The sequence below is a fragment of the Mus caroli genome, chromosome 8 (genome assembly GCF_900094665.2).
Source record: "Mus caroli chromosome 8, CAROLI_EIJ_v1.1, whole genome shotgun sequence".
Lineage (NCBI taxonomy): Eukaryota > Metazoa > Chordata > Mammalia > Rodentia > Muridae > Mus > Mus caroli.
The window spans coordinates 110,718,158-110,741,065 of NC_034577.1; the positions used below are offsets into that span (position 1 = coordinate 110,718,158).

The 22,908-nt window shown below is 50.7% G+C and overlaps 2 protein-coding genes across 4 annotated transcripts in view; both read right to left on the bottom strand.

Moving 5' to 3' along the window:
- Nucleotides 1–6,972, bottom strand: part of Mbtps1 (membrane bound transcription factor peptidase, site 1) — a 54,024-nt gene extending 47,052 nt beyond the window's left edge. The window contains exon 1 of one of the 2 annotated variants that reach the window (XM_021169611.2): nucleotides 6,854–6,972. The gene's annotated coding sequence lies outside the window, so the exon portion shown is untranslated. Of the gene's footprint in view, nucleotides 1–6,603; nucleotides 6,701–6,853 lie in introns of those variants that run through there. The other variant, XM_021169613.2, reaches the window with a different exon arrangement.
- A 2,825-nt stretch (nucleotides 6,973–9,797) lies between these two features.
- Hsdl1 (hydroxysteroid dehydrogenase like 1) lies at nucleotides 9,798–22,892 on the bottom strand. Of its 2 annotated transcripts, none has more exons than XM_021169452.1 (5): nucleotides 22,789–22,892; nucleotides 15,136–15,361; nucleotides 13,804–14,249; nucleotides 13,419–13,646; nucleotides 9,798–11,928 (listed from the first exon to the last, which is right to left on the bottom strand). In XM_021169452.1, the coding sequence occupies exons 2-5, from the start codon at nucleotides 15,353–15,355 to the stop codon at nucleotides 11,830–11,832; spliced, it is 993 nt and encodes a 330-aa protein (XP_021025111.1). In that variant the 5' UTR covers nucleotides 15,356–15,361; nucleotides 22,789–22,892; the 3' UTR covers nucleotides 9,798–11,829. The 2 variants fall into 2 exon arrangements, with proteins under 2 accessions (XP_021025111.1, XP_029336559.1); XM_029480699.1 differs by lacking the exon at nucleotides 22,789–22,892 and adding an exon at nucleotides 17,658–17,870.
- Between the last annotated feature and the right edge of the window lie 16 nt (nucleotides 22,893–22,908).

A 22,908-nucleotide genomic window follows, 5' to 3' on the forward strand; every position in this document is an offset into this window, starting at 1 on the left:
ACTGTCCTCAAGGGTGACTCTGCTGTACAGAGCTAGGTAGCCTGTTCACTGTCCTCAAGGGTGACTCTGCTGTACAGAGCTAGGTAGCCTGTTCATTGTCCTCAAGGGTGAAAGTTCAGGCTTTTAGGGACACTACAGTGGCAGGCCTGTGGTAGAAAATGACAGCCTGAGGTTTCTACAGGTTCCCAATCCTGAAGAAGGCTCAAATCCTTTTCCTTTCTGGCTTCTAATTCACCATTCAACTGTCAGAAGACAGTGCACAGGGTGGGGGTGCGGAAGTCAAGCACTTACCATTAACTCCTGTGCTCTTGGGCCTGTGTGTGGGTCTGTGGATCAGAGATCCTGATCCACAGACATGTCCGGTACAGCCTTTAAAGAACAGACTGCACTTTCAGGGCTGTAACACACATATCCACCTGTATCAACAACTCACGGTGCCCAAGACACGACTCCAAATCAGTCAACATGAGCTACAAAACATGCTCGCTAGCTAGCGGCAAGCAGGAGAGCCACAACACACATTACTTGTGCAGGCAGCATATGTACGCAGGCTCACGCAGAGAGAAAGAAAACGGCTGACTTGTCCCCCTCTTTCTGAGTTAGTATGCTGAGGACAAGGGGGCCACGGAAGACCCAGGGAGAAAGGAGTCTAGCATGTGAGGAAAGGAAGTGTGTGAGGTAAAGCCATCCATCAAAGAATAAAATGAGCATTTAGCAGTGAGCTGAAACGGAAATGCCAGTACAAACTCCAGGTTTTCAGATGTACACAGAGAGATGCAGAAATAAACAAGTGCACATCTGAATTCACACATCATCTACCATGAGGACACAGCAGCAGTGCCATGCACTGTACCCCTAGGAAGGAGCTCTACCATGTACCCAGATGGTAGTTTTCACTCTCTAGGGAAAGAGTTAGGCTCCTTCAAGATAAGCTCAGGGCAGGTTGGGCTAGAGGAGATGACTCTGGAACCCTCTAGCAGACAGTGAGGCAGTGCTCTCTCAGAGAATGGGGCTATGCTGCCAGAAGCGAGGGTGGAGGGACTCTCCCTTAGCCACAATATCTAATGAGTAACAGATCACAACTCTTTGAAAATTCAAAATGGGAAAACAGATCCCAACACAAACCAAGTGGAAGCATAAGGAAACTTCTGCTGTTTACACAGCTTCAAAATGCTGCCCATTAAAATACATATTTACAAAGGGGAAGAGTGATTTTATTACTCTATACAAGCCAACCAGCCACAGGCAAGGCGCCCAGCCCGCCCCCTCCAGAACCCTATTTGTGAGGTTCCTTCCAAAACTTCACAGCAGTCAAATCACCAGGAGGCATCAGATAAACCCCAAGGCCATTGCATGAAGTGACCTACCAGTCACCAGCTGTACAGTGACACCCAGTAGATAAGACATGCCAGTAGACAGCATTGACTAAAATGAAACGGGAGTGTGGCTGACCATGGGGATCTATTGATGACCGGTTCCCATCCCACTGCCCCCTCCATCTAAGAATATGTAAATCCTTTACATAATGGCACAGCACTTCCATAGAAACTGTGCACTGAGCCGCCATGTAGGAACTGGGAACACAGCCCAGGCTCCTTCTAAGAGCAGCGAGCTCTTAACCCCTATCTATCAACACCCCCACATAGTTTCAATCAGTAATTGGCTGAATATGCGAATGTGGGCTGGGATATGTACTGGGGGTGGGAGAGCATCTAACCCCCAGTCTACAGAGCAGTCGTGCTTTCTGAAAGGCTTCAGTTAAAAACATTCTGTTCACATTAGCTTTAGCGCCTTCATCATTTATATTATAAACAAACAAAAAACAAGTAACTTTTTTTCTGGAAAAAAAGGTGGAGCACCCAGAATAGAGCTCATACTTAATAATTCCACAAATCTAGTAAGTATTCTCATGGTTTTGTTGTTTTGTTGAAATCTCAAATTGTCAATATGTACTAAAACCCTTAAAACTGTACCGAAAAGATTCTTCACCAGGAAAAAACCTTAACACTTACTTAGCATTTCTTGGTAGCAGGTGGATTCACTATCTTGTGATAACTCACGGAACACTCCTAACACCCTGTTACTACCAGCACTGAGTGAGAAAACAGGCCTAAAGGAGGAATGCCCTTGCTGCTCCTACACCCTGTCACTGAGTGGGGAAGCTGTCTGGGAACCCCAGTGTCTGAGTGACATTCTTCAGAGGGACGGAGCCTGATGTTTTACATCCAAGGATGTACAGTACAGCACTGTAGTGGGGAAGAGTTAGAAACTCTGTAAGCATGAAATAACAAGGGATGGAAGGGGAAACGATTATGGTTTGTCTGCATTACAGAATGCCCGGCAGCAACTTTTCGAATAAGACTGAATCATGGTCCCCGACAGATGCCCCACATCCTGACCCCCAGAACCTGTGGGTGTGACTGTATACAAGACTCAGCAGGATATGAGCACCCTCAGCTGGGAGGGCATCCTCCACCCTCTAGTCACTATAATGCCTCCTCCATACAGCTAAGGGGAAGGTTCAGACTTAGGACAATAAAAGCCAGGGTGTGGTTTCTGTTAGAAAGAAATCAAGGTGCCAAGGAATTACAGGCGGCTTGTATAAACAGAAGGAACCGGACCTCTCTGAGAGCCTCCAGAAAGACCCAGCTGTCAATACTGACTCTGAGACTCACTTTGGACTTCTGACCTCTAGAATGATAAAATGGTTTATGCTAGTAACAGAGAATGAGCTAATGAAGTATTAAAGAAATCAGTTCATGCACAGAATGGTCCAAGCTTTGCAGGTACACATCCCCTCAGTGAGACAGGGTCTTGTCTTGCTACACAGTCCTGGCTGTCCTGGATCTCGCTGTGTAGACCAGGATGGCCTCAAACTCAGCTCCACCTCCTTCCACCTCCTAAGTGCAGGCAGGCTTTGACTTTTAAAATCGCATCCATGCTACTGGAGAGATGACGCTGTGATTAGGAGCACTTGCTGTTCTTGGAGGACACAGGTTTGAGTCTCAGCACCCACATGGTAGTTCACAACCAACCCGAACTCCGGTTCAAGGGGATCCATCACTCTGCCTACCTCTGTGGACACCAGTGAGCACGTCATGAATATGCATACATTAGGCAAAATAAAGGTTAACCTATGAAGTTTCTGTATCTATGTACACAGGGAAAAAAAAAATCACACTGAAAGGTAACTAATAAAACAGCGCAAGCGCTGCAGCGGGGTGGCTCACTCCTCTCCACTTTATTACATTTCTTCACAGTTTAAAAAGAGCGTTATTGTTTTTATAATTAGACAAACCACATTGTTTATCATTTTAAATAAATCCTTTAAAATAAATTTTTAATGAGGAGGTTACATTTTCTGGTAAGACATACACACCAAAGATCAACTGTGAGCCAGGCATGATGGCGCACGCTTTTAACCCAGCACTCGAGAGGCAGAGGCAGAGGCAGGAGGGTTTCTGAGAGTTCAAGGCCAGCCTGGTCTACACAGTGAGTTCTAGGACAATCAAAGTTACATAGTGAGACCCTGTCTCAAAAACAAAATAACAACAAAAATCAGCATGCCAGACTTACTGATTTTGGTATACAGTGATCTTAAGCTATTCCTCTCTGAGTTGTTCCCACACATCTGTCTACAGTGACCTTCCTAGCTACAGAAGAACCTGCAGCACCTCATGGCCCCGCCCAGAAACTCCACAGGGACGCCACTCTACTTGCAGGGCCTCTTGAGGTTGCCCCTGGATCCACCAAGTAGTGATCAGACTTAATTCCCAGGCATCCTTGCAGAAGACCTGGTTATCTTCTATAAAAAGCATACCTACTAAAGAAGGCCTTTCCTGAGGGTGACTGCACTGCTCATATGGGTGGACTCAAGATGAGCCTGACATCAAATACTGCATGGGAAAGACACCTGCACCCCAGGGACAGATGCAACAGGTACAGTGTGACAGAGAGGAGAGTGAGCGTCAAGGGGCGACTAATATCTCTTTCAACTCTGAAATTCTTTTTACAATGTGCACATTGTAAGAGAACACCACCAAGATTACACTTCTGAGCATAATTTAAATATATCTAAAGTTATTTGCTTGGATATAATTTTTAAATCTAATTCAGGTGAGAGGAAATGACCCGTATCGCAGCCATCTAATTATGCTCCCATGCCCCACCTCTTCATAAACGAGTTTACTGAAATAACTCCGGTGAAGGCTGTTTAAACCATGAAAGGGTCCTATTCAATTTAATTAAACGTTGGCTGGAAAACGATCTCTTCTGAAACTCAACTGCACATTTGGCTGTATTCCCACCATTTAACAGGCTAACAATTAAGCTGTGCCAGAAGGTACTCTCTTAAAATAAAGGTGCGTATGGAGGCCTCGATGAGCCAGCGCTATTCAGTGTGTGTGACTGAGAAGCTGAGGTGTTTACTGCCTGTCCCTGCAGAGTCTGCTCTTGGTTCCTAGTCTCTGCACATCTAACAGGTACCAGCCAACCACAGACTAGGCCACCAAACTTCTTACTTTCCTCATTTTAGCTGAAATTCATTTCCTTATGAGGGGAAAATACTGTCAAGATTAATAGGAACATTGACTTAGTGGTTAAGAGCACTTACTGGTTTTCCAGAGGACCAGGGTTCTATTCCCCAGTACCCAAAGCTCTGGTCTCCTCAGGCAAGAGATGTGCAGACACATGCAGGCCAACCCTTTATATACATAAGAGAAATAAATCAAACGGTCAATAGGACCGATCAGATGGCGCTATGGGTAAAGGCACTTGCTGTGCTGGCCTGATGATCTGAGTTTGACCCCTTGAACCCTCATAAAGGAAAGACAAGAAAACCGACTCCACAGTTGTCCTCTGACCTCCACACGTGTGCACCTATATACATCATACATACGTGGACTTACAAAACATATCAAACCAGACTGCACCACTAGGAAAAAAATCCACTCATCGGTCACCTCCTACAATACCATTGGAAAGTCTGGATTCCTGAGCATTTCAGATCACTGGGTGGGTTCTGATCCCATCTATACCACCCCCAAAGCAATCAAGAGTTGTTAATAAGAGGCTGGAGACATGGCTCAGTAGTTAAGAACACTGGCTGCTCTTCCAGAAGACCCAGGTTGACCCCTTGCACCCATGTGGCAGCTTAGAACTGTCTGTAACTCCAGTTCCAGGGGACCCAACACCCTCACATACATATACAGGCAGGCAAAGCACCAATGAACATTGAAATGAACATAAATCACTTTAGGGAAAAAAAGAAGTTGCTAATAATATACAACTTTCTCCTCAACAGAAACCACTGAAGAGATTCCTTAGAGGAGCTGGGAAGATGGTCCATGGAGCACCAGGACTTGAATTAAGTCCCCAAAATTCACACAGAAAGCTGAGGTAGACTGCCCCTGGGAAACAGTGGCCCCTTAGTCTCGCTCAATCATAGGCTACAGAATCAGAGTCCCTGTCTCAAAAAAAATCAGGGGGAGTGTGATCAAGGAAGACCCCTGCAGAACTCTGGCCAACACACACACACACACACACACACACACACACACACACACATAGACTTCAGACTTCCCTTTGGTCCTTCTAGTCCAAAGACTGCCGACCATCAGAGAGAGAACAGAATCAGAGAATAAAGCATATGACAGCACCAAAAATGAACAAGATCTGACCAGAAAACATGCTCCTTCATTCCCGAGGGGGCGAGGGGGAGGCCTGCCGACATCGCATCACTTTTTAGATAGTAACAGCAAACTGTTGGTTATAAGGGGTGTTTGGAGACTGCAGGAGAGTCCTAATGGGCAAAAGTGCAGGTTCAAGCAGCCACTTCACCCTTACACTCAAAACAAAAACAAAAAAGTCCACAAAAAATCAGCTCTGTGGCCAAATGTGTCACATACTAAAAAGAAAAGACCTTGGCAAAAGGTATTCCACATGAATAGGGGTAACTGTGGGCTATTAAAACAACGGAATATCATCCAGCCGTAGAAGATGAAATACTGATTTACGCTACAACCATAAAAAAAGGGTACTGATTTATGCAACAACATAGATGAATTCTGGAAACAAGGCACCAAAGGCCACATGCGACTCCTGACCCACTATTCCCAAAAGGCAAACCTAAGGAGACAGGTCCATCGGTGACTAAGATAGCAGACTAAAAATCGGTTCTAACCACAGCAGGGTACCGGGAGTCTGGGGAGTGGTTCTCAAAGCGGGCTGTGGTGCCGACTTAACTGCTCCGCAAGATGACACAAAGTCACAGGGCGGGACCACTTAATACAAGTGACCCTGTGATACATGGACACTTTATAGAAATCACGTTCTTGCGTTTAAAAAATAACGGTAAGTGGTGTGGCGCTGTACGTCTTTAATCCCAGCGCCAGGCAGAGACACGAGTTCAAAAGCTAGCTTGAGCTACTCAGACCTTGTCTTAAATAACTTTTTCCCCCCACTAGTTTTGCAGATTTTAATGCTTTTCTCTGTCCGGTTTTTTCATTCGCTTCCAAACCTAGGGGTTGTTAGCGAGGCTGACGCCAGAATGAAATCTTCAAGTGCTCCTCCCGTCCCTTCAAAGCGCCGCTCGAAAACACCTACAGCAAATGCGAGTCCGAGCCGCGCTGTGCACAGAGCTGCAGCCCGGTTCCCCGGGGCTCGCGACCGCAGGGCTCTGCGGAGGCGAACGGCGCGTGCGCACCGCGGCGCGCAGGCGCAGGCCAGGCCGCCGCCGCCGCCGCTCCGGGCCAATTTCCGAGGAAGCAGCTGCGATTGCCGGCGGCCCCCGCGCGGGCAGCGGGCGGCTGGGCCTACGGCGCTGCCGGCTCTCGGCCGCCGCCGGCAGACGTACCTGCGTCCGCCTCAGGCTCGGGGTCGGCGGACCCGGGAGAACGGTGGCCCCGCTGCGAACACGCCTCGGGTCTCCATTCGGGGGATGTTTACTCGCAAGTCTCGCGAGACCACGCCGCTGGGGCCGGGGGTGGGGTAGGGGGGCGGGAAACGACGGCCCGGCGTGCTCTGCGCGCCCGCGACCTGCGTGCGCGCTCCTGACGGCCCGGCACCGAGGCGAGAGGCAGTGCGGAGCTCTCGCGATATTTGCTGTCTTGGGGGAAGGGGCGGAGCCGAGGGCGGGGCCAAATCGCCCTCTCTGGGTATATATAGGGAACCCTGGCGGTTTAGGTTTCTCCAGGTTTCCTGGCCTGGAAACTCCGGAAGGGTGCGAGCACCTTTGCGAGGCTGAAGTGGGACGGCGCCTATCCAATCCTTGCGTTCTCTTGCTACTCCCATGGCCCCAATTTATTACTGCTGCCAGGAGGGTACATCTGCATCTTGAGAAACAGGAAAGGCGTTTGTAACACCAACTATTTACCATTTGGAACAAACAGGACCAAGGTGAATATCGTCTGGTAAAACGCACTTGAGCAATTTAGACACCTGTAGAACGGGCTCATTCTCAGCCTTAGTACTGAGCTGGATCGATCACTCTTGGCCCTGGCACAACCTAAGTGTACTCGGGGACTGTGACTGAAGCAAACAGGATGGAGAAGACAAACCCAGAGTCCTAGGCTCACGAGCCTTGGCTGCCAAACCTGGGATGGAAACTGGGTTTTGCACTGGGACCTCCAGCCGAGCAAAATCAAGAAAAGGGGATCCGGACCCGGGATTTGGGTCAGGGTGTGGAGAGGACCTTGTGCAGCACTCTTGTTGTGTTTTTCCTCAGGTGTTCAGTCAGAGGAGTGCATGTAAAGAGGGGACAGTACTCTTGTATAGGAGCCAAGTTTCCATCCCAGAACCTACTCACTGTAACTCAGCTCCAGAGGGGTCAGGTTTTTGGCCTCTGAGGGCACCTGCACGCCTATGCATAATCCTACACAGACATACAAACGAGATTTTAAAAGGGCGGTTCTGAGACAGTAGCCCCACACATTGAAAAGGATAGAATGCATTTATTCCCAGGTTCCAGAATCCTATGGATAACCCATCGTTCGGGAAACTCGCTGTGGCAACCCCATTGCCTGCCCACTCTCTGTCTTCAATCGTGCTCTTGGCCTGATGTCTCCCTGCTAATTCACCACACTCTCCCCAAGGTCTTCTGTCCTTCAGCTGCCTGAAGCCCAGTAATTAGAAGACCCTTGCTGGCTCAGGAGAAGCTGGGAGCAATAAGTTGATGTCATAAAGGGCCCATTAAGCCTGCATACAGTAGACTTTAGCTAAAGGAGTGCTCAGGGCTGAGTAGTGTACTAACCAGACTGTAGGAAAGAGACCGCTGTACCACGAATGTAATTAAAGTTTTGGTTTTCTGAGTGTTTCTGTTAAGATCTGTTCCCTCAGATCACCACTGATTAGGGACAGGACAAATGGAGACACCCCCGGCCATCAGGAACACTCCCGTATCAAAGACCATGCCTCTGTTAGAAAGTTCAAAGGGGGTACTGGGTCACAACACCACTGAATCCTGGTCCTCATTAAGTCCAGGTTCTCGTATCAGGAAGAGCAATATTCTGCCATGGACGCATGCTGACCCTGGCTAACAGCTGCCTAGGGGCTGTCTCAGAATAACTAGAGCAATTACTTTCCGTTGTAAATCCCCCACTTGTTCAAACAACCAAACTTAGGAATTTTATCACTGTGGTTCTGTAGCGAAGTGTGTTATATAGGGAGGACCCGTGCAGTCACATACAAATGCTATTTCATTTGATCCAGGGGACTTAAGCATCTGCAGATTTTGGTGATCATGGGGCTCCCAGAACTGCTCCCCTCAGACATCAAGGGATAACTCTGTAGTAACCATGTGACCACGGGGCTGCCAGAAGGAGGCTTGCTGTCACTGTCCACAAACACATCAAAACTCAAAGCACATAGGAGGCATGGTCAGTCCTGAGTCAGGGACTGTGCCAAGCTCACTGTGGGTAGAGAGGAGCAGAGGCTGAGGGCAGAGGTCATCAAGACTGGGGAACCACCACCAATCCTCCGGTTCCCAAACAGGAAGAGGTTTTACATCACGGAAGTAAGCAAAATGAAAATGGCTGATCGGGGGCTAGAGAGGTTTAGTTCAGTGGTTAAGGGCACTTCCTGCTCTTCCAGAGGACCTAATAAGTTCAGTTCCCAGAACTCCCTCAGGTAGCTCACGACCACCTGGAACTGCAGGGATCTCTGACTCTCTTCTGCACATGTGGCAGACACTCACATAGATGAATAAATACCAAAAAAATAATAATAAAAAAGATCAATAAAAGGGGTCTGGAGAGATGATGACTCAATAGTGAAGAACACAGGTTATTCTCATAGAGGACCCAGGTTTGATCCCCACTGCCCACATGGTAGCTCATAACCACCTGTACCTCTGGTTCCAACAGCACCTGCATGCATGTGGTGCATGCGTACAAGCTCCCACAGCCAAACATACATGCATGCATGCATACATACATACATGCATTCGTGCATACATACAATTAGCCTAAGAAACACACCTCAGAAGGAAAAAACTGGTAAGAACTCTATTCCTTCTCACTCTCTAAAACCTGCCACAACTGGCCTCTGTAACTCCTGTACAACTGAAACCGTTCATGCTGAGCCATCCCACCACATCTACACCACCAAGTGCACAGCCCATCCTCAGCTACTCAGCCAGAGGACGCGGGACAGGGAGGTCCCTCGGGTGCCCAGTAGGCAGTAGGCACAACGGTGTGCACCCTGTTGTTTTACCAATGACAACCATGGGTGTTGATTGGTCAACTTCTGCTCATAATATCTGTAGGGGAAAAAAAAAAGAAAGAAAGAAAAGGAACCTCTGGTGGCGGTGACACCTGAAGGAAACGGTGATGCTTTTATTGTTACGTTCTGATTCACAGGATGAGTTACAAAGGTTCAGAGTTCCTCCTTCCTTGGTAAAAAGCCATGTCCACCGTGGGCAGGCAGACTAACTCAGCAGCGAGGGTCTGCCTATGAGAGCTAGGAAGCCTAAAGGTGCCTGGTTCAGCAGCCACGGATCTCTGTGCTCCGAGTTCTAGCTGAGTCCTGCTGAGAGAACATCACTGACTCATCATGGATCAAGCGACTCCGCACTTGATAGACAAGTCTGAATACTGGGCCACAGGACCTTACACAGAGCGGACAGTGCGTCTCTGCTGCTGTTTTTGTTTCCTGAACCAGAGTTTCACTATATAGCCTACGCTGTCCATGAACCCCTCAGTCTCCTGCCTTCCTCCCTACCATGCGTGATTAGGTCTCACGTGGAGGAACTGCTGCCTATCACATGCACGCAGGTTCTCAGCAGGAAGGCAGCCGTCCCCGCTGAGGCTCCTCCTCCTCTGTCTCCAAGCATGGTGGTCTGCCCATGATCTGAGGACGTGAAGACACTGATCTAGATCCGAGTCACAACCGAAAATGGCACATCTGATGTCCTGGGCAAAGTGCACTTGGGCCTACAGGTGACGGGATGTCACTAAAGCAACTCCACCCAAGTCCCATTGTCTCACTTCCCAGGCAGCGCAGCACCACAAGAGTCAAGGCCACATCCTCCACTCTGCACAAGCCGCCATGACTTCCAGGCTTCCACGTGCTGGGTATGAGACCCTCCCAAGAGGTTGGTTTTATAAACCAACTAAAGCCACTAAGTTTCAGTGTGCCCCCATATTGTGGGATTTACATAAAGCACCCTCACACTAATAAAAGCATTCCCTACAATGTACACATTCATCACACAGGCTAAAAACGAGCTTCTAACATCACTTCAATAACTACCTTATACCACGCACAAAAGCTGCCCATATTTTAACCACTATTCCACAAACACGTGATGATTTTATCAACAAGGCTCCTGGGGAGAAATTGGATTACATAGACAAGTGTATGAAAGCCAGCTCTAACAAGCCCTGAAGGGGGTCGGTTAGAACCAACTCACTGAGGAACCGCCACTTAAGCACAGCTGTTACCTTAGAAATCCAAAGACAACCTGTTATGTGCCCCAGCCTAGGAACAAAACCCACCTACAGAGTGGGAAAGACAAAACCACTCAAAGAAACAAGGTCGGACGTGGCAAGCCCACACAGCCTAAAGCCAGAAAGGCTTTCAGCACATGAAAGGGAGTAACCCAGGCGTTCACTCTGGGAAGGGCTCCCTCATTACCTCGTCTTGACAGAGTCTACTGTAAAGTCTTATCGATAACTTCACCCAGACACACAACACACACATGGTTCTAGGGGACCTTAGGGAAAGGCCGTGTACGTACACACAGACACCCCCCATGGAGCTATGCGGCGTGAGAGATACACGTCTACTGTTAACCCCTGTTCTCCCAGTTCACAGTTTGAAAATAACACTTTTTTGTTGTCTTCCTGATGAACATTAATTTTTTTTTTTCAAAGACAGGTTTAACTGCATGTCCCTGGCTGGCCTGGAACTCACTATGTAGCCCAGGCCTGTCTCAAGCTCCCAAGTGCTGGCATTAAAGGCGTGAGCCCCCACGCCCAGCGTGAGGAACATCTTGAAAGCCAATACTATAATCAATCACCTGTAAAAGGGAAACAGGTGACTTCTCAAAACAAAAAAGACCAACACAAGACGGACAATACAGGAGTGAGCCGGTCACGCTCCAAGTGTCAAGGAAGCAGCCCGTTCTGTCCTCAGGCTTCATGGCCATGCGCCCTGGGCCACCCATGTGGTCCCTGAGGTTTGCTCACAGACGTAACAGTCGGCCTCATGAAGGATGGTGATGCACTAGGGACTCGGTAGGAGACGATACACAGGCGGAGTGAATGTGTTCTTCCAAACGCCAGAAACTGTAGGTGACCGTGGCTTAGCCAAGCTTCTCTCCAGCCTCCTGGCTCAGGCTTGGCAGGATAAGGCCTCTTTCCGTAAGGAGCGGTTGAGGAGGTTTGCACCCCACACCCAGAGCCACTCGGGCATATACTGTGCAAAGAGGAACTACAAATGAGAGACAAAGGAGATGTGGTTAGAGTCCTGAGCTAGGAGAGCCGAAGAAACAATGGGTGCGGATCAGTGTGGGGTGCTCTGGGCAGCCTTAGCTCTCATCAGGAAGTGCAGCCAAAACTGATGGAAAGGATGCGTTGAAGGTGTCCTCACTCAGGAGTGTGCCTTTGAAGCCCCAGTGCCTCATGTCTGTACCCTGAGGACAATCTGTTCAGGTTGCACTTGCACCAAGGTAGCCGAGCTTACCAGCCTGCACCCCAGGGCCTAGGTAAAAACCAGTCTGGTGAGCTCATTGATGTGAGCTCACATATGCGCTGCAGCTAAGACGCTGCTTTCACAGATACGGTCAAAGTGTCTTGCCACCCACTGTCCTCGAAGCTGCATCCCTAAGAGGACGGCAAGGCCCTGGAGCTGCTTCTGTTCTGTTTTTGAGAAAGAAAAGGTCTCACTCCATAGGCCAGGCTGGCCCTAAGTAGAGGTCCTCCCACCTCAGCCTCTTGACAACTGAAGAGATGCTAGGCTATCAAATCCAGCCCAAGATGACCAAGGCCAAGCCTCTCTGCTCACTGCTTTAGGTATTATGGACTCGGAAACAGCTCCCCAGACAGCTTCTCAGGCCAGCTGCGGCTCTGAGCTGCAGACAGGTGTGAGAAGTCACTGCTGACTGCCTCACACATTTATCTTGTGGTGGGAAATTCAATTATCTTTATGTATAACATCCCCCAAAGTATTTACCTGATAATCAGAAATTGCCCAGTGAAATTCTAAATTCGGGCACATCTATTTCTACTATAGATAATAAAAAGCAAATTACTGTAAATCATTTAGTTACTGGCCTACTGATCAAAATCACAATTTAAAATATTTCATAAATCTCAGATCTTTTCAGATGTGTGTGCATGGGGGCAGGGGCGGGGATGCCCAGCATAGTGTGCGTGGAGACCCAAGGATAACTTGTGGGAGGCAGGTCTCTCCTATCACGTGGGTCTTGGAGAGCAAACTCAGATCAACGGGCCTGGTGGCAAGCACCTTGACCGGCTGAGCCATCTGGCTGGCCCTCAAGTACTCTTAAGATCTTTGTTCTGTCTGAACAACAATCACAACAAAAATCTTAGGTTCGGTTGTAGGTCTCCTGAGGAGATGAGTCCGAGAATGAAATGTGTAGAGGCTGATTAGACACCATGGCGAAGAGCCCACGGCCCTGATGGCTTTCTGGATGGGGCTGTGCAAGGAGCATTTCCCCTTCAGGCCTCACAGGACCTCTGCCCTGAAATCCCTACTGAGCACCCAGTATCCTCACACCCCACACACTCCGAGGCAGCCTGCTTCCTGTGTTAAGGGTGACAAAGGAAATTTGAGAAGTTTTGCATTAATCACCTCACCCTGCAACCAAAATCACTGAGAGCATGGGGCGTGGATGTGAGGATTTACAACCCTCCCGCCCTGGTGCAGCTCCCGGGGCTCTGGGCTGACCGTGGTGCTACCTGAATGGAATGGGACCAGTAGCCTGTGGTCCTTTTTGAAATGCCCAGGGTCGACACTGCATGCTGAGCATACACTCTCGGCGACGGCGCCAGCCACGGGCATCTGTGCAGGAAGCTGGCAGGCGCAGTCCCGCTGCTGGGCACGTAGAAGGGGATCAGACTCTGCACAAAGATCCCCTTAGAGGCATACTCGTACTGCAGGGCTCGGCTGAAGTGGTCCAGATAGGCCTGGGGGGCAGAGGAGGAGGACTTATAACCTGGAAGGAACTTGAAAGCAACCCCAGGAGCAGAGAGGCTTGCCTGTCCCCACCTGCGGGGAAAGTGCCAACGTAAGCAACTGGGAGCTGCCTACTTTCAGACCAGCCCACAGGGACAAGAGCCTTACCTTGGACGCAGAGAAAGCAGCCAGCTGTGGGGTGGGCTTGCAGCAGGAGCCAGAAGACACGGTGACGATGGCACCCTTCTTTCTCTCCACCATCCCCGGCAGCACGATGTGCACCATCAGGCTGGCGGCTGCGATGTTCACGTTCACGATGTCCCAGAGCGTGTCCTCGGGCACCTGGCTGAAATACTGAGGGTAGGGGTAGAACGCACCCATGTCGTTCACCAGGATGCCAATGTCTCTGTCTCTCAGGGCTTCTCGGATGGGGGCATAAATCTCCCGGCCTCTGCTGAAGTCTGCCACCAGGACAAACGTCTCTACCCTGTAGGTGTCAGCTATGTGCTTGGCCACGGCCTGTAGCTTCTCCTCTTCCTGGCTGATCAGGATGACATTGAGTCCGTGGCTCGCTAACTCCTCCGCGTAGGCCTTCCCAATGCCATCTGTTGCCCCTGCAAGGCAAGCCAGGAGCCATGAACACGTTGAAACATGGTATCCTTAAAGAGATCCAATCCACTCCCTGTTGATCTCATCAGAGAAGAATGCACACCGGAAAAAGGCATAACACCTGTCAGTCAAGGACAATGGTGAATCCTAACCCTGCAGACCCCCAGGCAGGGATTAGCAAGATGGCTCAGTGGGTAGAGGTGCTTGCTGCCCAGACAACCTGAGTTCAAATCCTAGGACCCACATGGTGGAAGGGAGGACTCCCACAAGTTGTTTCCAGACCATTCCATGTGCACAGTGGCACACTGTAGAGACCTTTATGTGTGTGCGAGTGCCCACGCTCAGAGCCCTGGAGTAAGTCGCTATAGAAATCTGTTTCCAAACTTGCACCTGACTTGCTCAGGTGTCAGGGTGGGCTTTCTAGGTCACAGAGATAAATCACAATGCAATTCAAAACCGAGAACACTGACTGTCTCAGAGGATAATTTCAAAACACAGATCAGAGCCTGGCATGGTGGCGCACGCCTTTATTCCCAGCACTCGGGAGGCAGAGGCAGGCAGATTTGAGTTCAAGGCTAGCCTGGTCTACAAAAGTGAGTTCCAGGACAGCCAGGGCTATACAGAGAAACCTTGTCTCGAAAAAAAACAAAACAAAAAACAAAAACACAGAGCAGGAAAGACATGTGGGGGTCGGGAAGGAGGGGCTGGGGACCAAGCTGGAGAAATGAGGAGGATGCCAGTCTGAGGGCAGGGCTCCTTGAAGTGAGGTGAGAGAGCACAGAACGAGGCCTCCCCAGGATGCAGAAGACTCCAGTTAAGTTCTGTAGCTCCCTGTTGGAAGCACTGACTTAAGGCACACCCCAGACAAAAAGGCCACCAAGCTGCAGTTACCACTGATGACCGCCCATCTTCCATACTGCTTGATCAGGTCGGGTCTGCTCCCCAGGCGAGGGATGAAGTGCAGCCTGACCAGGCTGTAGAAGTCACAGATGACGGTGATGCTCTTTCGGGCTGTGTACCAGGCTCCCACCAAGGCCAGGGCTTCCATGTAGCAATTGCAAGACCTGGCGATTTCCCTGTACAAGAGGTAGAAGCTGTCAACAGCAGCCATGGCGACCTGCAGGGACAGGAAGAGAGAGAGAGATGCTCTTTGTGGACGGAGCAAAACCAGAAGGAGCAGACATCCTCAGCAGGACGGAGAACCCTGGCCTTCACAGCTCTGCATTCACATAACCATTCCGAGAGCAGCCGGCCTGAGACTGGGAAGGCATGACCCCACTGGGTAACACCGGTGGCCTTCCAAGGAGATGATGCCAGAGAACTACTGAGCAACCGGATTCCTCTAAGACTCTTGATTCTGTGCTACCGGCGGCCTAAACAAAGATAAACTCGGGTGCCTACTTCAGAGCTGTAGGAGACACAATTATCACTGGGTGGCAGCCTGGGATGTATGTGTTCAGCTCCTGGCATTATTCAATCAGCAAGTACAGCGGACCTACGACCTCAAAAGTAACTAACAGAATAAACAGTCACAGCACGTGGCCTTGGCCCCAAGAAACATGCATATTAAATAAAAGGGGCACCCCCACCCCCACCGCCAATGAGGAGCTGGTAATCTTCCAGGACAACACAGCAAGCACCCTCCCTTATTAGTTTGGTTTGTTTGGTATTTTCCTTCCCGGCCTCTAGGTTCGAGGAAGTCCCACACATGTCTTCTAAGTGTATACACAGCAAACAGGCGCTAAAGGGTGGACGTGCCACACATATAGTGACAGGTGTTACACATCCAAGAAACAGGCAGGCATTGAACAACTAAAAAGCAACCCTGCCTGGGTACCTTAGCCTACGAGCAGGGGTGACCCTGGAGAGGTGGGCAGAGGCCAGGCATGGTCCTGACGGCATCACTAAGGGCTGAGCTCCATCCTGGGCCACAGCAGATGAGCCACTGTAGTCAGATGAGCCGAGAGGCTCACACACACATAGTGAGACAGGTGAGATGACACACGGGAAACTGGATTTCAAACCCCTCCCAGAAAGAAAACATGAGTGTTGTGGGGATGACTTCTGGAAGGAAATTCCGCTAAAGCAAGAGGAGGTGAGTACAGAAAATAGCAGGGAGGCAAAATGGCAGGAGCTTTGGGGAAGGAGCCAGTCCTCTGTGTCTAAGGCACCTTCTGCTTCTAACCTGACACAACTCAAGCTCTGTCAAGTTTCCCAGGAGGAAAAATGTAACAAACTAACCAGCAAGCCGGACCAGTGGGAGGCACAGGGAACCGTGAGAACTGACGGCCAGCCAGGGGCAACTGGGATTATACAGCCAGCGGCAGACAGCAGAGACACAGCAGCAAGCTGTGAGGCCCAGACCACAGGGGTGCTTCCCCAGTAAGCTCCAGATTTCTACCAGGTCCATAATCCAGCTGGCACGACAGTAAACTGTGAAAGGTCTTCTCAACCTGGAGTAGTGATGGGAACCCATCATCTCAGAATCTGGGAGGCTGACCAAGGAGGAGGCCAAAAAGCTGGGCTGTACACATAGTAATACCTTGTCTTCAAAAAATAAATATATAAATTAAAAAAGTATATACCAGGCCCCAGCTGAACTTGGTGGGTGATACACGCCTTTAATCCCAGCACTGGGAGGAAGAGGCAGGTGGATCTCTTCGAGGTCAATGCTAGCCTGGTCTACAGAGTAAGTTCCAGACCAGCCAGGGCTGCATAGTGGTGAACCCTGTCTCTCCCTCCCCCCCCCCCAAAAAGCAAAAGAAAATCAGGCCCCATGACACAGGTCTGTCATCATCCCAGCTACTGGAGAGGCCAAGGTGGGAAGATGGAGGTTTAAAGCCAGCCTGGAACTTAAATGACAAACATCTAAGGGTGCTGGAGGTGGAAGTGTGGTTCAGTGGCTTGTCCAACATGAGGTCCTGGCTACAGAGGGGCAGAGGGAGAAAAGAGAGAAGTGAGGGAGGGAGAGGAGGCAAAGATGGGGGTGGAGGAGAGTGATGGGTCGGACTGCTGAAGGTGCCTGACTGGGGTGGGAGGGTGGGGGGGGCTGCTCTGCTCTAAATCCTTGTCTCTACCCCAGTCTTCTCTTACCTCCCTGCTGCCAGTGCTGAGCCTGGTGCTACGCAGAGCTCCTCCTCTTAACGCTGAGCTGTGGAGGAAAGCCCACAACAAACAAACCGAGCTCAGCTGGGGAGACTCTGATGCAAAACTAAGAGCAAGAAGGCTTTCAAAACACAGCAAACTCTCTGCAGCAAAGCAAGGAGCAGGTGCCTGGTGACAGTCCCCTGGCTTGCAGGCACCGTGGAGAGGCCATGCCTTCCTTGTCCTGACTCTTCTTCTTAGGGACACATCATCAAATGGGATGAAAATCCATCCAGGTGACCAGGGGATCGATGGCAATCTCTACTGACCCAGCTGTGCCGGGAGCGCCGGCTGCTCACATCGACTCCTCGCTCTGTCTGTGGAAGGGTCACCCTCTTTCTGTACACTGCCTTCCTCAGGTCTCCTGCAGCACCCAAATTCCACACCACAGCAGCCATCCTGTGGACTCCGGGACCGGTGCCTGACCAAGTCTGGCTGGCCTGCCTGACCCCGGGAGCCCAACACTTCCTCCTGACCTGGCAGAAACGGCAGGAAGGAGAGGGACTTAAGGGGTTGGGGAGATTGCAGGGCTTGGCAGGATTCCCCACCCCTCCCCACCCCCACCCCCGAGACCCTTCCCCCAGCTCTCCACTCTCATGAGCTGTTTAGACAGTGGTTCCCCCACCTAGGGTGTGTTGACTTAGACAGAGGCACTGGCAGCCTTGAGGCTCTGGAGCCTTGAAGAAACCACCAGTCATTTCTCCCAGTCAGGTCAATGCGAGACCTGTCCCACGCCCTCTGAACTCACAGAAGCCTAATGTAGTCGAATGCCCGATTGTTTGTTAATAAAGCACAAAGTAAACTGACAGTCACTGGCCTCACACAGCAAAGTGTAAACCCAAACCACTCCACCAGGGCAACTAGGGCTGTCTAAGGCTGTCTAGGGCTCTCTAGGGCTGTCTAGGGCTGTCTAGGGCTGTCTAGGGCTGTCTAGGGCTGTCTAAGGCTGTCTAGGGCTGTCTAAGGCTGTCTAGGGCTGTCTAGGGCTGTCTAGGGCTGTCTAAGGCTGTCTAAGGCTGTCTAGGGCTGTCTAGGGCTGTCTAGGGCTGTCTAAGGCTGTCTAAGGCTGTCTAAGGCTGTCCGTCCGCGACCCAAGGCAACCTGAGAAATCCATCAGGAGCACCCTGGCCCGTGTGCCTGGGGACCCACGAAAAGGTAACTGGCCAGCTGTGAGTCAGGGTATTTGCAGGGCTGTTGAGGGAAGGGGCAAAACCAGGACCTGCATGGGGCACTTCTAAGAGACCAGTAAGAACCCTAGGACAAAGAGGAAGGGTGTGGAGCCAGCCAGCCCCCATCCCACAAACAGTCTTGAGGCATGACTGGACATTTCCACGTGTCCTTCGATGGGGACAGGAAGGTCAGAGGCAGAGCGAGGGACATGACCACGGTCTCCACAGGGTCACAGTCAAGGGCTGTGACTGACTCTGGGAGGCAGCAAGGTAAGGACAACCTTCACTGAGGTCTCCAGAGGGACCCTGCCGGGGCTGCGACTTCTGTGTGCTGAGGTGGACTTTGGTCTCTAAACTGCTGAACTATGAAGTAATGATCACTTAAGTCACTTCTGTGACTTGTTACAGAAGTATGGCAGACACAGGGGCAGATGCCGGGAGGAAGGAATGGACAGACAGATAACACATTGCCAGTCTGGAAGACACCGCACCAGGCCCTCGACCACAACTATGGAGTTTATGGGGAAGCAGCAAGCCCTTTGCTCTTGGACTGAAGGGTGAGCCTAAGGCTAGGAAGGGCTAAGGCCTCCTTGCCCAGGCACCGCAGGGCGCTTGTCTTCTGGCTCTGCTGTTCCTACTGAGTCCACACTGGACAACAAACCCCGAGTCCTGCTTAGCCTTCTAAGCCAGCTCCTTCTTGGTTCAAAGCCCCAGCCAGCCTCGAGGACCAGCCTCCTCTCTCTAAGCCTAAGGACTTCACCTCAATCAACCCAACCCTACCCTCTACTGCTCTAACATAACATTTCACTTCTGACTCTGCAACTGGAACTTAGGCTTCCAGAGGTCAGGCGCTGTGTCCAAAACCAATTTCTCCATAATTAAAAGGTGGGGAGGGGGGCAGGCGTGGTGGCACACCTTCAGCCTCAGGACTCAGCAAAGCAGAAGCAAGCCGGTCTCTGTGGGTTCAAGAACAGCTTGTCTACAAGTGAGATCCTGTCTCAAAAAAAAAAAAAATTTTTTTTTAAAGAAAAAGCAACTAGAAAATACATTCAAAACATATAAACCTACTATGCATAGTTCAAAGGAAAATAAAGCACCTACTCAGTGACCAGCCCAATAGCAGCAGCATTCAGTGAACTCCAGGCTTCACCCTTGTCTCCTCTTCTATATTGAAGGGCACACCCTCCCAAAAGCTGGGTTTGCTTTTGGTGGTGGTGGTGGGTTTTTTTTTTTTTTTTTTTTTTTTTGAGACCCAGGCTGACCTTGAACTCTGGACCTTACCTCAGCATCCTGAATGCTGGCATCACAGCCAGTACCCCCAGCCCACTCCACTTCACAAGACTGCTGAGTACTGCCTGTCTGAGCGGCTCATGAGGAATCCCCAGTGTCCTGAGCTGAGCTGCATCCTCCTTTCTGGAGACTTCCCTACCAGCTGAGGTCTGAGCTTCCACGTACGACAATTCGACAGCCCCACATATAATTTCTATCCATGCCACCAGCAGCCCAGGGTGGTTTTGTGCCCTTCTGTACAGGGCCACCACTCAAATTCTTAATCATGCCTTGGGGACTAGTGCAGACATTCAGGAAGGGATGTGCTGGGCCACGAGGCACTCAGGGCTGCCACTCTACCTTGCCAATCCTTCCCACAGTGACAGGCCTGCCTCACCTGCCTCACAGGTGGGTGTGCACACTGCCGTCTCTGCGCCACGGGCAGGAACACCTAACACTCCACCCTCAAACAACAGGGTATAAGAGTGGTTAGTAAAGGGCCAAGACGCCTTTGAACCACAGTGCTGCTGTCTCTGAATCTCTGAAATGCCTGTTCCCATGTTTGCCGCTCCTCCTATCATCCAGTCGGTCTTCTTTCCTGAGAGGGAAATGACAAGACTCCTGGACACAGGCTCTCTCTACTGTCTCTCGATAGCAGCTAGCATGGCTGAAGCTGGAGGTCTTTGTTTCCAAATCCCTTCCTGTACAGGCGGGGCTCATCACGTTTTACTTCATCCTGAAAACCCCGACAGGGAACCTCCTCACAGTATCTTCTAGAAGTTCTCCTGATGGAAGTCTGTAGACCTGGATTTTGTAATGCTGGGAGACTGGCTTTCATTTATCTTTCGCAATGGCAGCACAGTGCCAAAATGCTGTGTATACAATATCTATGGCCTCAGTAAATAAATACAATATTGCCTTAGTAAATCCCATTAGATACTGTTTGTGCCAGAGCTCAAGTTTCATTCTTGAAGGGAAAAGAACGTTGTATCAGCACTCTGGCAAGCCTTGCCCTTGCAAACCCTGACATTCCAGGGGTTCCTTACCCTCCTCCATCTATTTTTAATCACTGATTGAATCGACAATGAGATGGAGAAAAAAAGAACAGCAACATAGGAACCGGAACCCAGGACTCTGACCCAAGAGCCAATACCCCTGAGCCCCAGGTCTCCACCTAGGCACGGGAAATTAAGGCAAGTGCAGGCCACTCCTAGGCTCTCATCCAAAAGAAGTGAAAGTTTTTGCCTGCATTAAAATTTTATAAAGTGGGCTCCTATCAGCCTAACTCACACTAGCCGAAAGATGAAAACTGTCCAAACGTCCATCCAGCAATGAACAAAACGTGGCCCGTGTACGACACACTGTGGAATACTGAGCTCTGAAAAGGAATGGGGCATGAACGCACACTATGGCATGAAAACATGAGGTTGGGGGACACAAAAGACCATTCAGCATACGGTCACATGTATAAAGTGTGTTTGCAATAAGGAAATCCAGAGACACAGAAAACACAAGGGGAAAGATGAGCCCAAACTGCAGCCCATGAGGTGGAATCCCTTTTTGTGGTTGTGGAAATTATCTGGAATAGGGCGGTGACACTTACTTAACACGGAATGTACTACAAAGTTCTGAATTGTACATTTCAAAATGGCTAAAATGATGGATTTTGTTACATGAATTTTGCCTCAATTTAAAAAATATGCACTGGGAACTGGGAAGATGGCTCAGCAGATTGTTTTTGCTGTGCAAGCTTGAGGACCTGAGCTGATGTCCCCAGCAGTATATAAGAGTGGGTATGTAAGCAGAACCAATTTGTAATTTCAGTATTGGGAAGAAAGGAGCAGACAAGAGGCCCGTGGGGGCCAGCCAGTCAGTCAAACATAAAGAAAAGTCTTGAGTTCTGTGAGAGACGTTTTCTCGAAAAAATAAGGTTGCAAGTGACAGACACTGACCCGTACGTAGCCTCCACACCCACACATAAATAAACAACATTCCCCTCTCCCCCAACACACACACACACACACACACACACACCCTCTACTGATAAAGTAACGTTGGACACATTGTGTCTGTAATATTTCAGCAATGACTAGGGTCACTCTGAAAAAGCCATCCCACCCTTGGAAATGAAGTTACACCACCACCACCTGTAAAAAGCGGCTAACGCTTCTCCCCTACGACGAGAATTCGATGGGGAGACGCACAAAAAGCACTTGCAACAGTGCCTTCCCGCCACCCCTCAATAAACCGGAGCCACTAGGCAGGATCATCGCTCAGGGTTCGATGCTAGCGACCGCTATTCGTACTGACCCGAGTTTATGAAGAAGCTAAGAGCGCTGTCCCCGCGGTTTCACTTTATCCCCTTCCTCAATCGCACCCGGGTGTACTACACAAGAGGAAGGAAACGGACGCAACGACATCCCAGGATCTCAGCGAAGGCTCGGCCCGGAGCCCTGGCAGGTGGTCGCTGAGACTCCCAGTGGGAACCCGAACCCGCTGCGGTCACCGCCCATGGGTGCGGCTGAGTCCTGGTAGCAGAACAGGGACTCCCTGCTAGTGTCCCATCCCTCCCCAGTGGCGCCCGGCACGGCCCAGCGACTCTGCAGAACCCACCCGGCTCTGCAGAAGCTGCGCGCTTTCTTCAGCAGCGCGGCCATTCTGCATCAGTCCTGAGACTTAGAACCCACTCAGACCTAGCGACCGGGAATAAAGGAGGATAAAGAGACACCGACAAAAGGGCGGTCCCGGGGCGTGTCGCCTGTGCGAGCCTCCTGCCGAGGACCAGGCCCGGGAAACCTGCTCAGGGAGCTGAGCGGCTGCCTAGAGCGCGGAACCAGAGTTCCCGGCTACGGGGCGCGGCGGGGGGAGTGCGTTCCCGAGGGTCGGGGTCCAGGGGGGCGTGGCCAGGGCCGGAAGCGGGGCGCGAGGGGTGTGAGGGGCGTGAGGGGCGCGGGCGCGATACCTGCAGCGAGAGGCGCGGTCTCCGAAGCCCGTCCCGCCCGCTGCCCGCGCGGCCGCCGCCCCGGGACACCGCCGCAGGTCCGCTACCCACGTGATCCGCGCACGCGCCCGGGTGGAGTTT

Coding starts and splice junctions, on each gene's coding strand:
- Hsdl1 (XM_029480699.1), bottom strand. CDS start 17,786: ATGGCTGCTGTGGTGTGGAATTTGGGTGCTGCAGGAGACCTGAGGAAG. Junction 14,250..15,135: donor AAGATGGGCGGTCATCAGTG/GTAACTGCAGCT, acceptor CTTGCCTTGCAG/GGGCAACAGATGGCATTGGG. Junction 11,929..13,418: donor ACTGGTCCCATTCCATTCAG/GTAGCACCACGG, acceptor TCTCATTTGTAG/TTCCTCTTTGCACAGTATAT.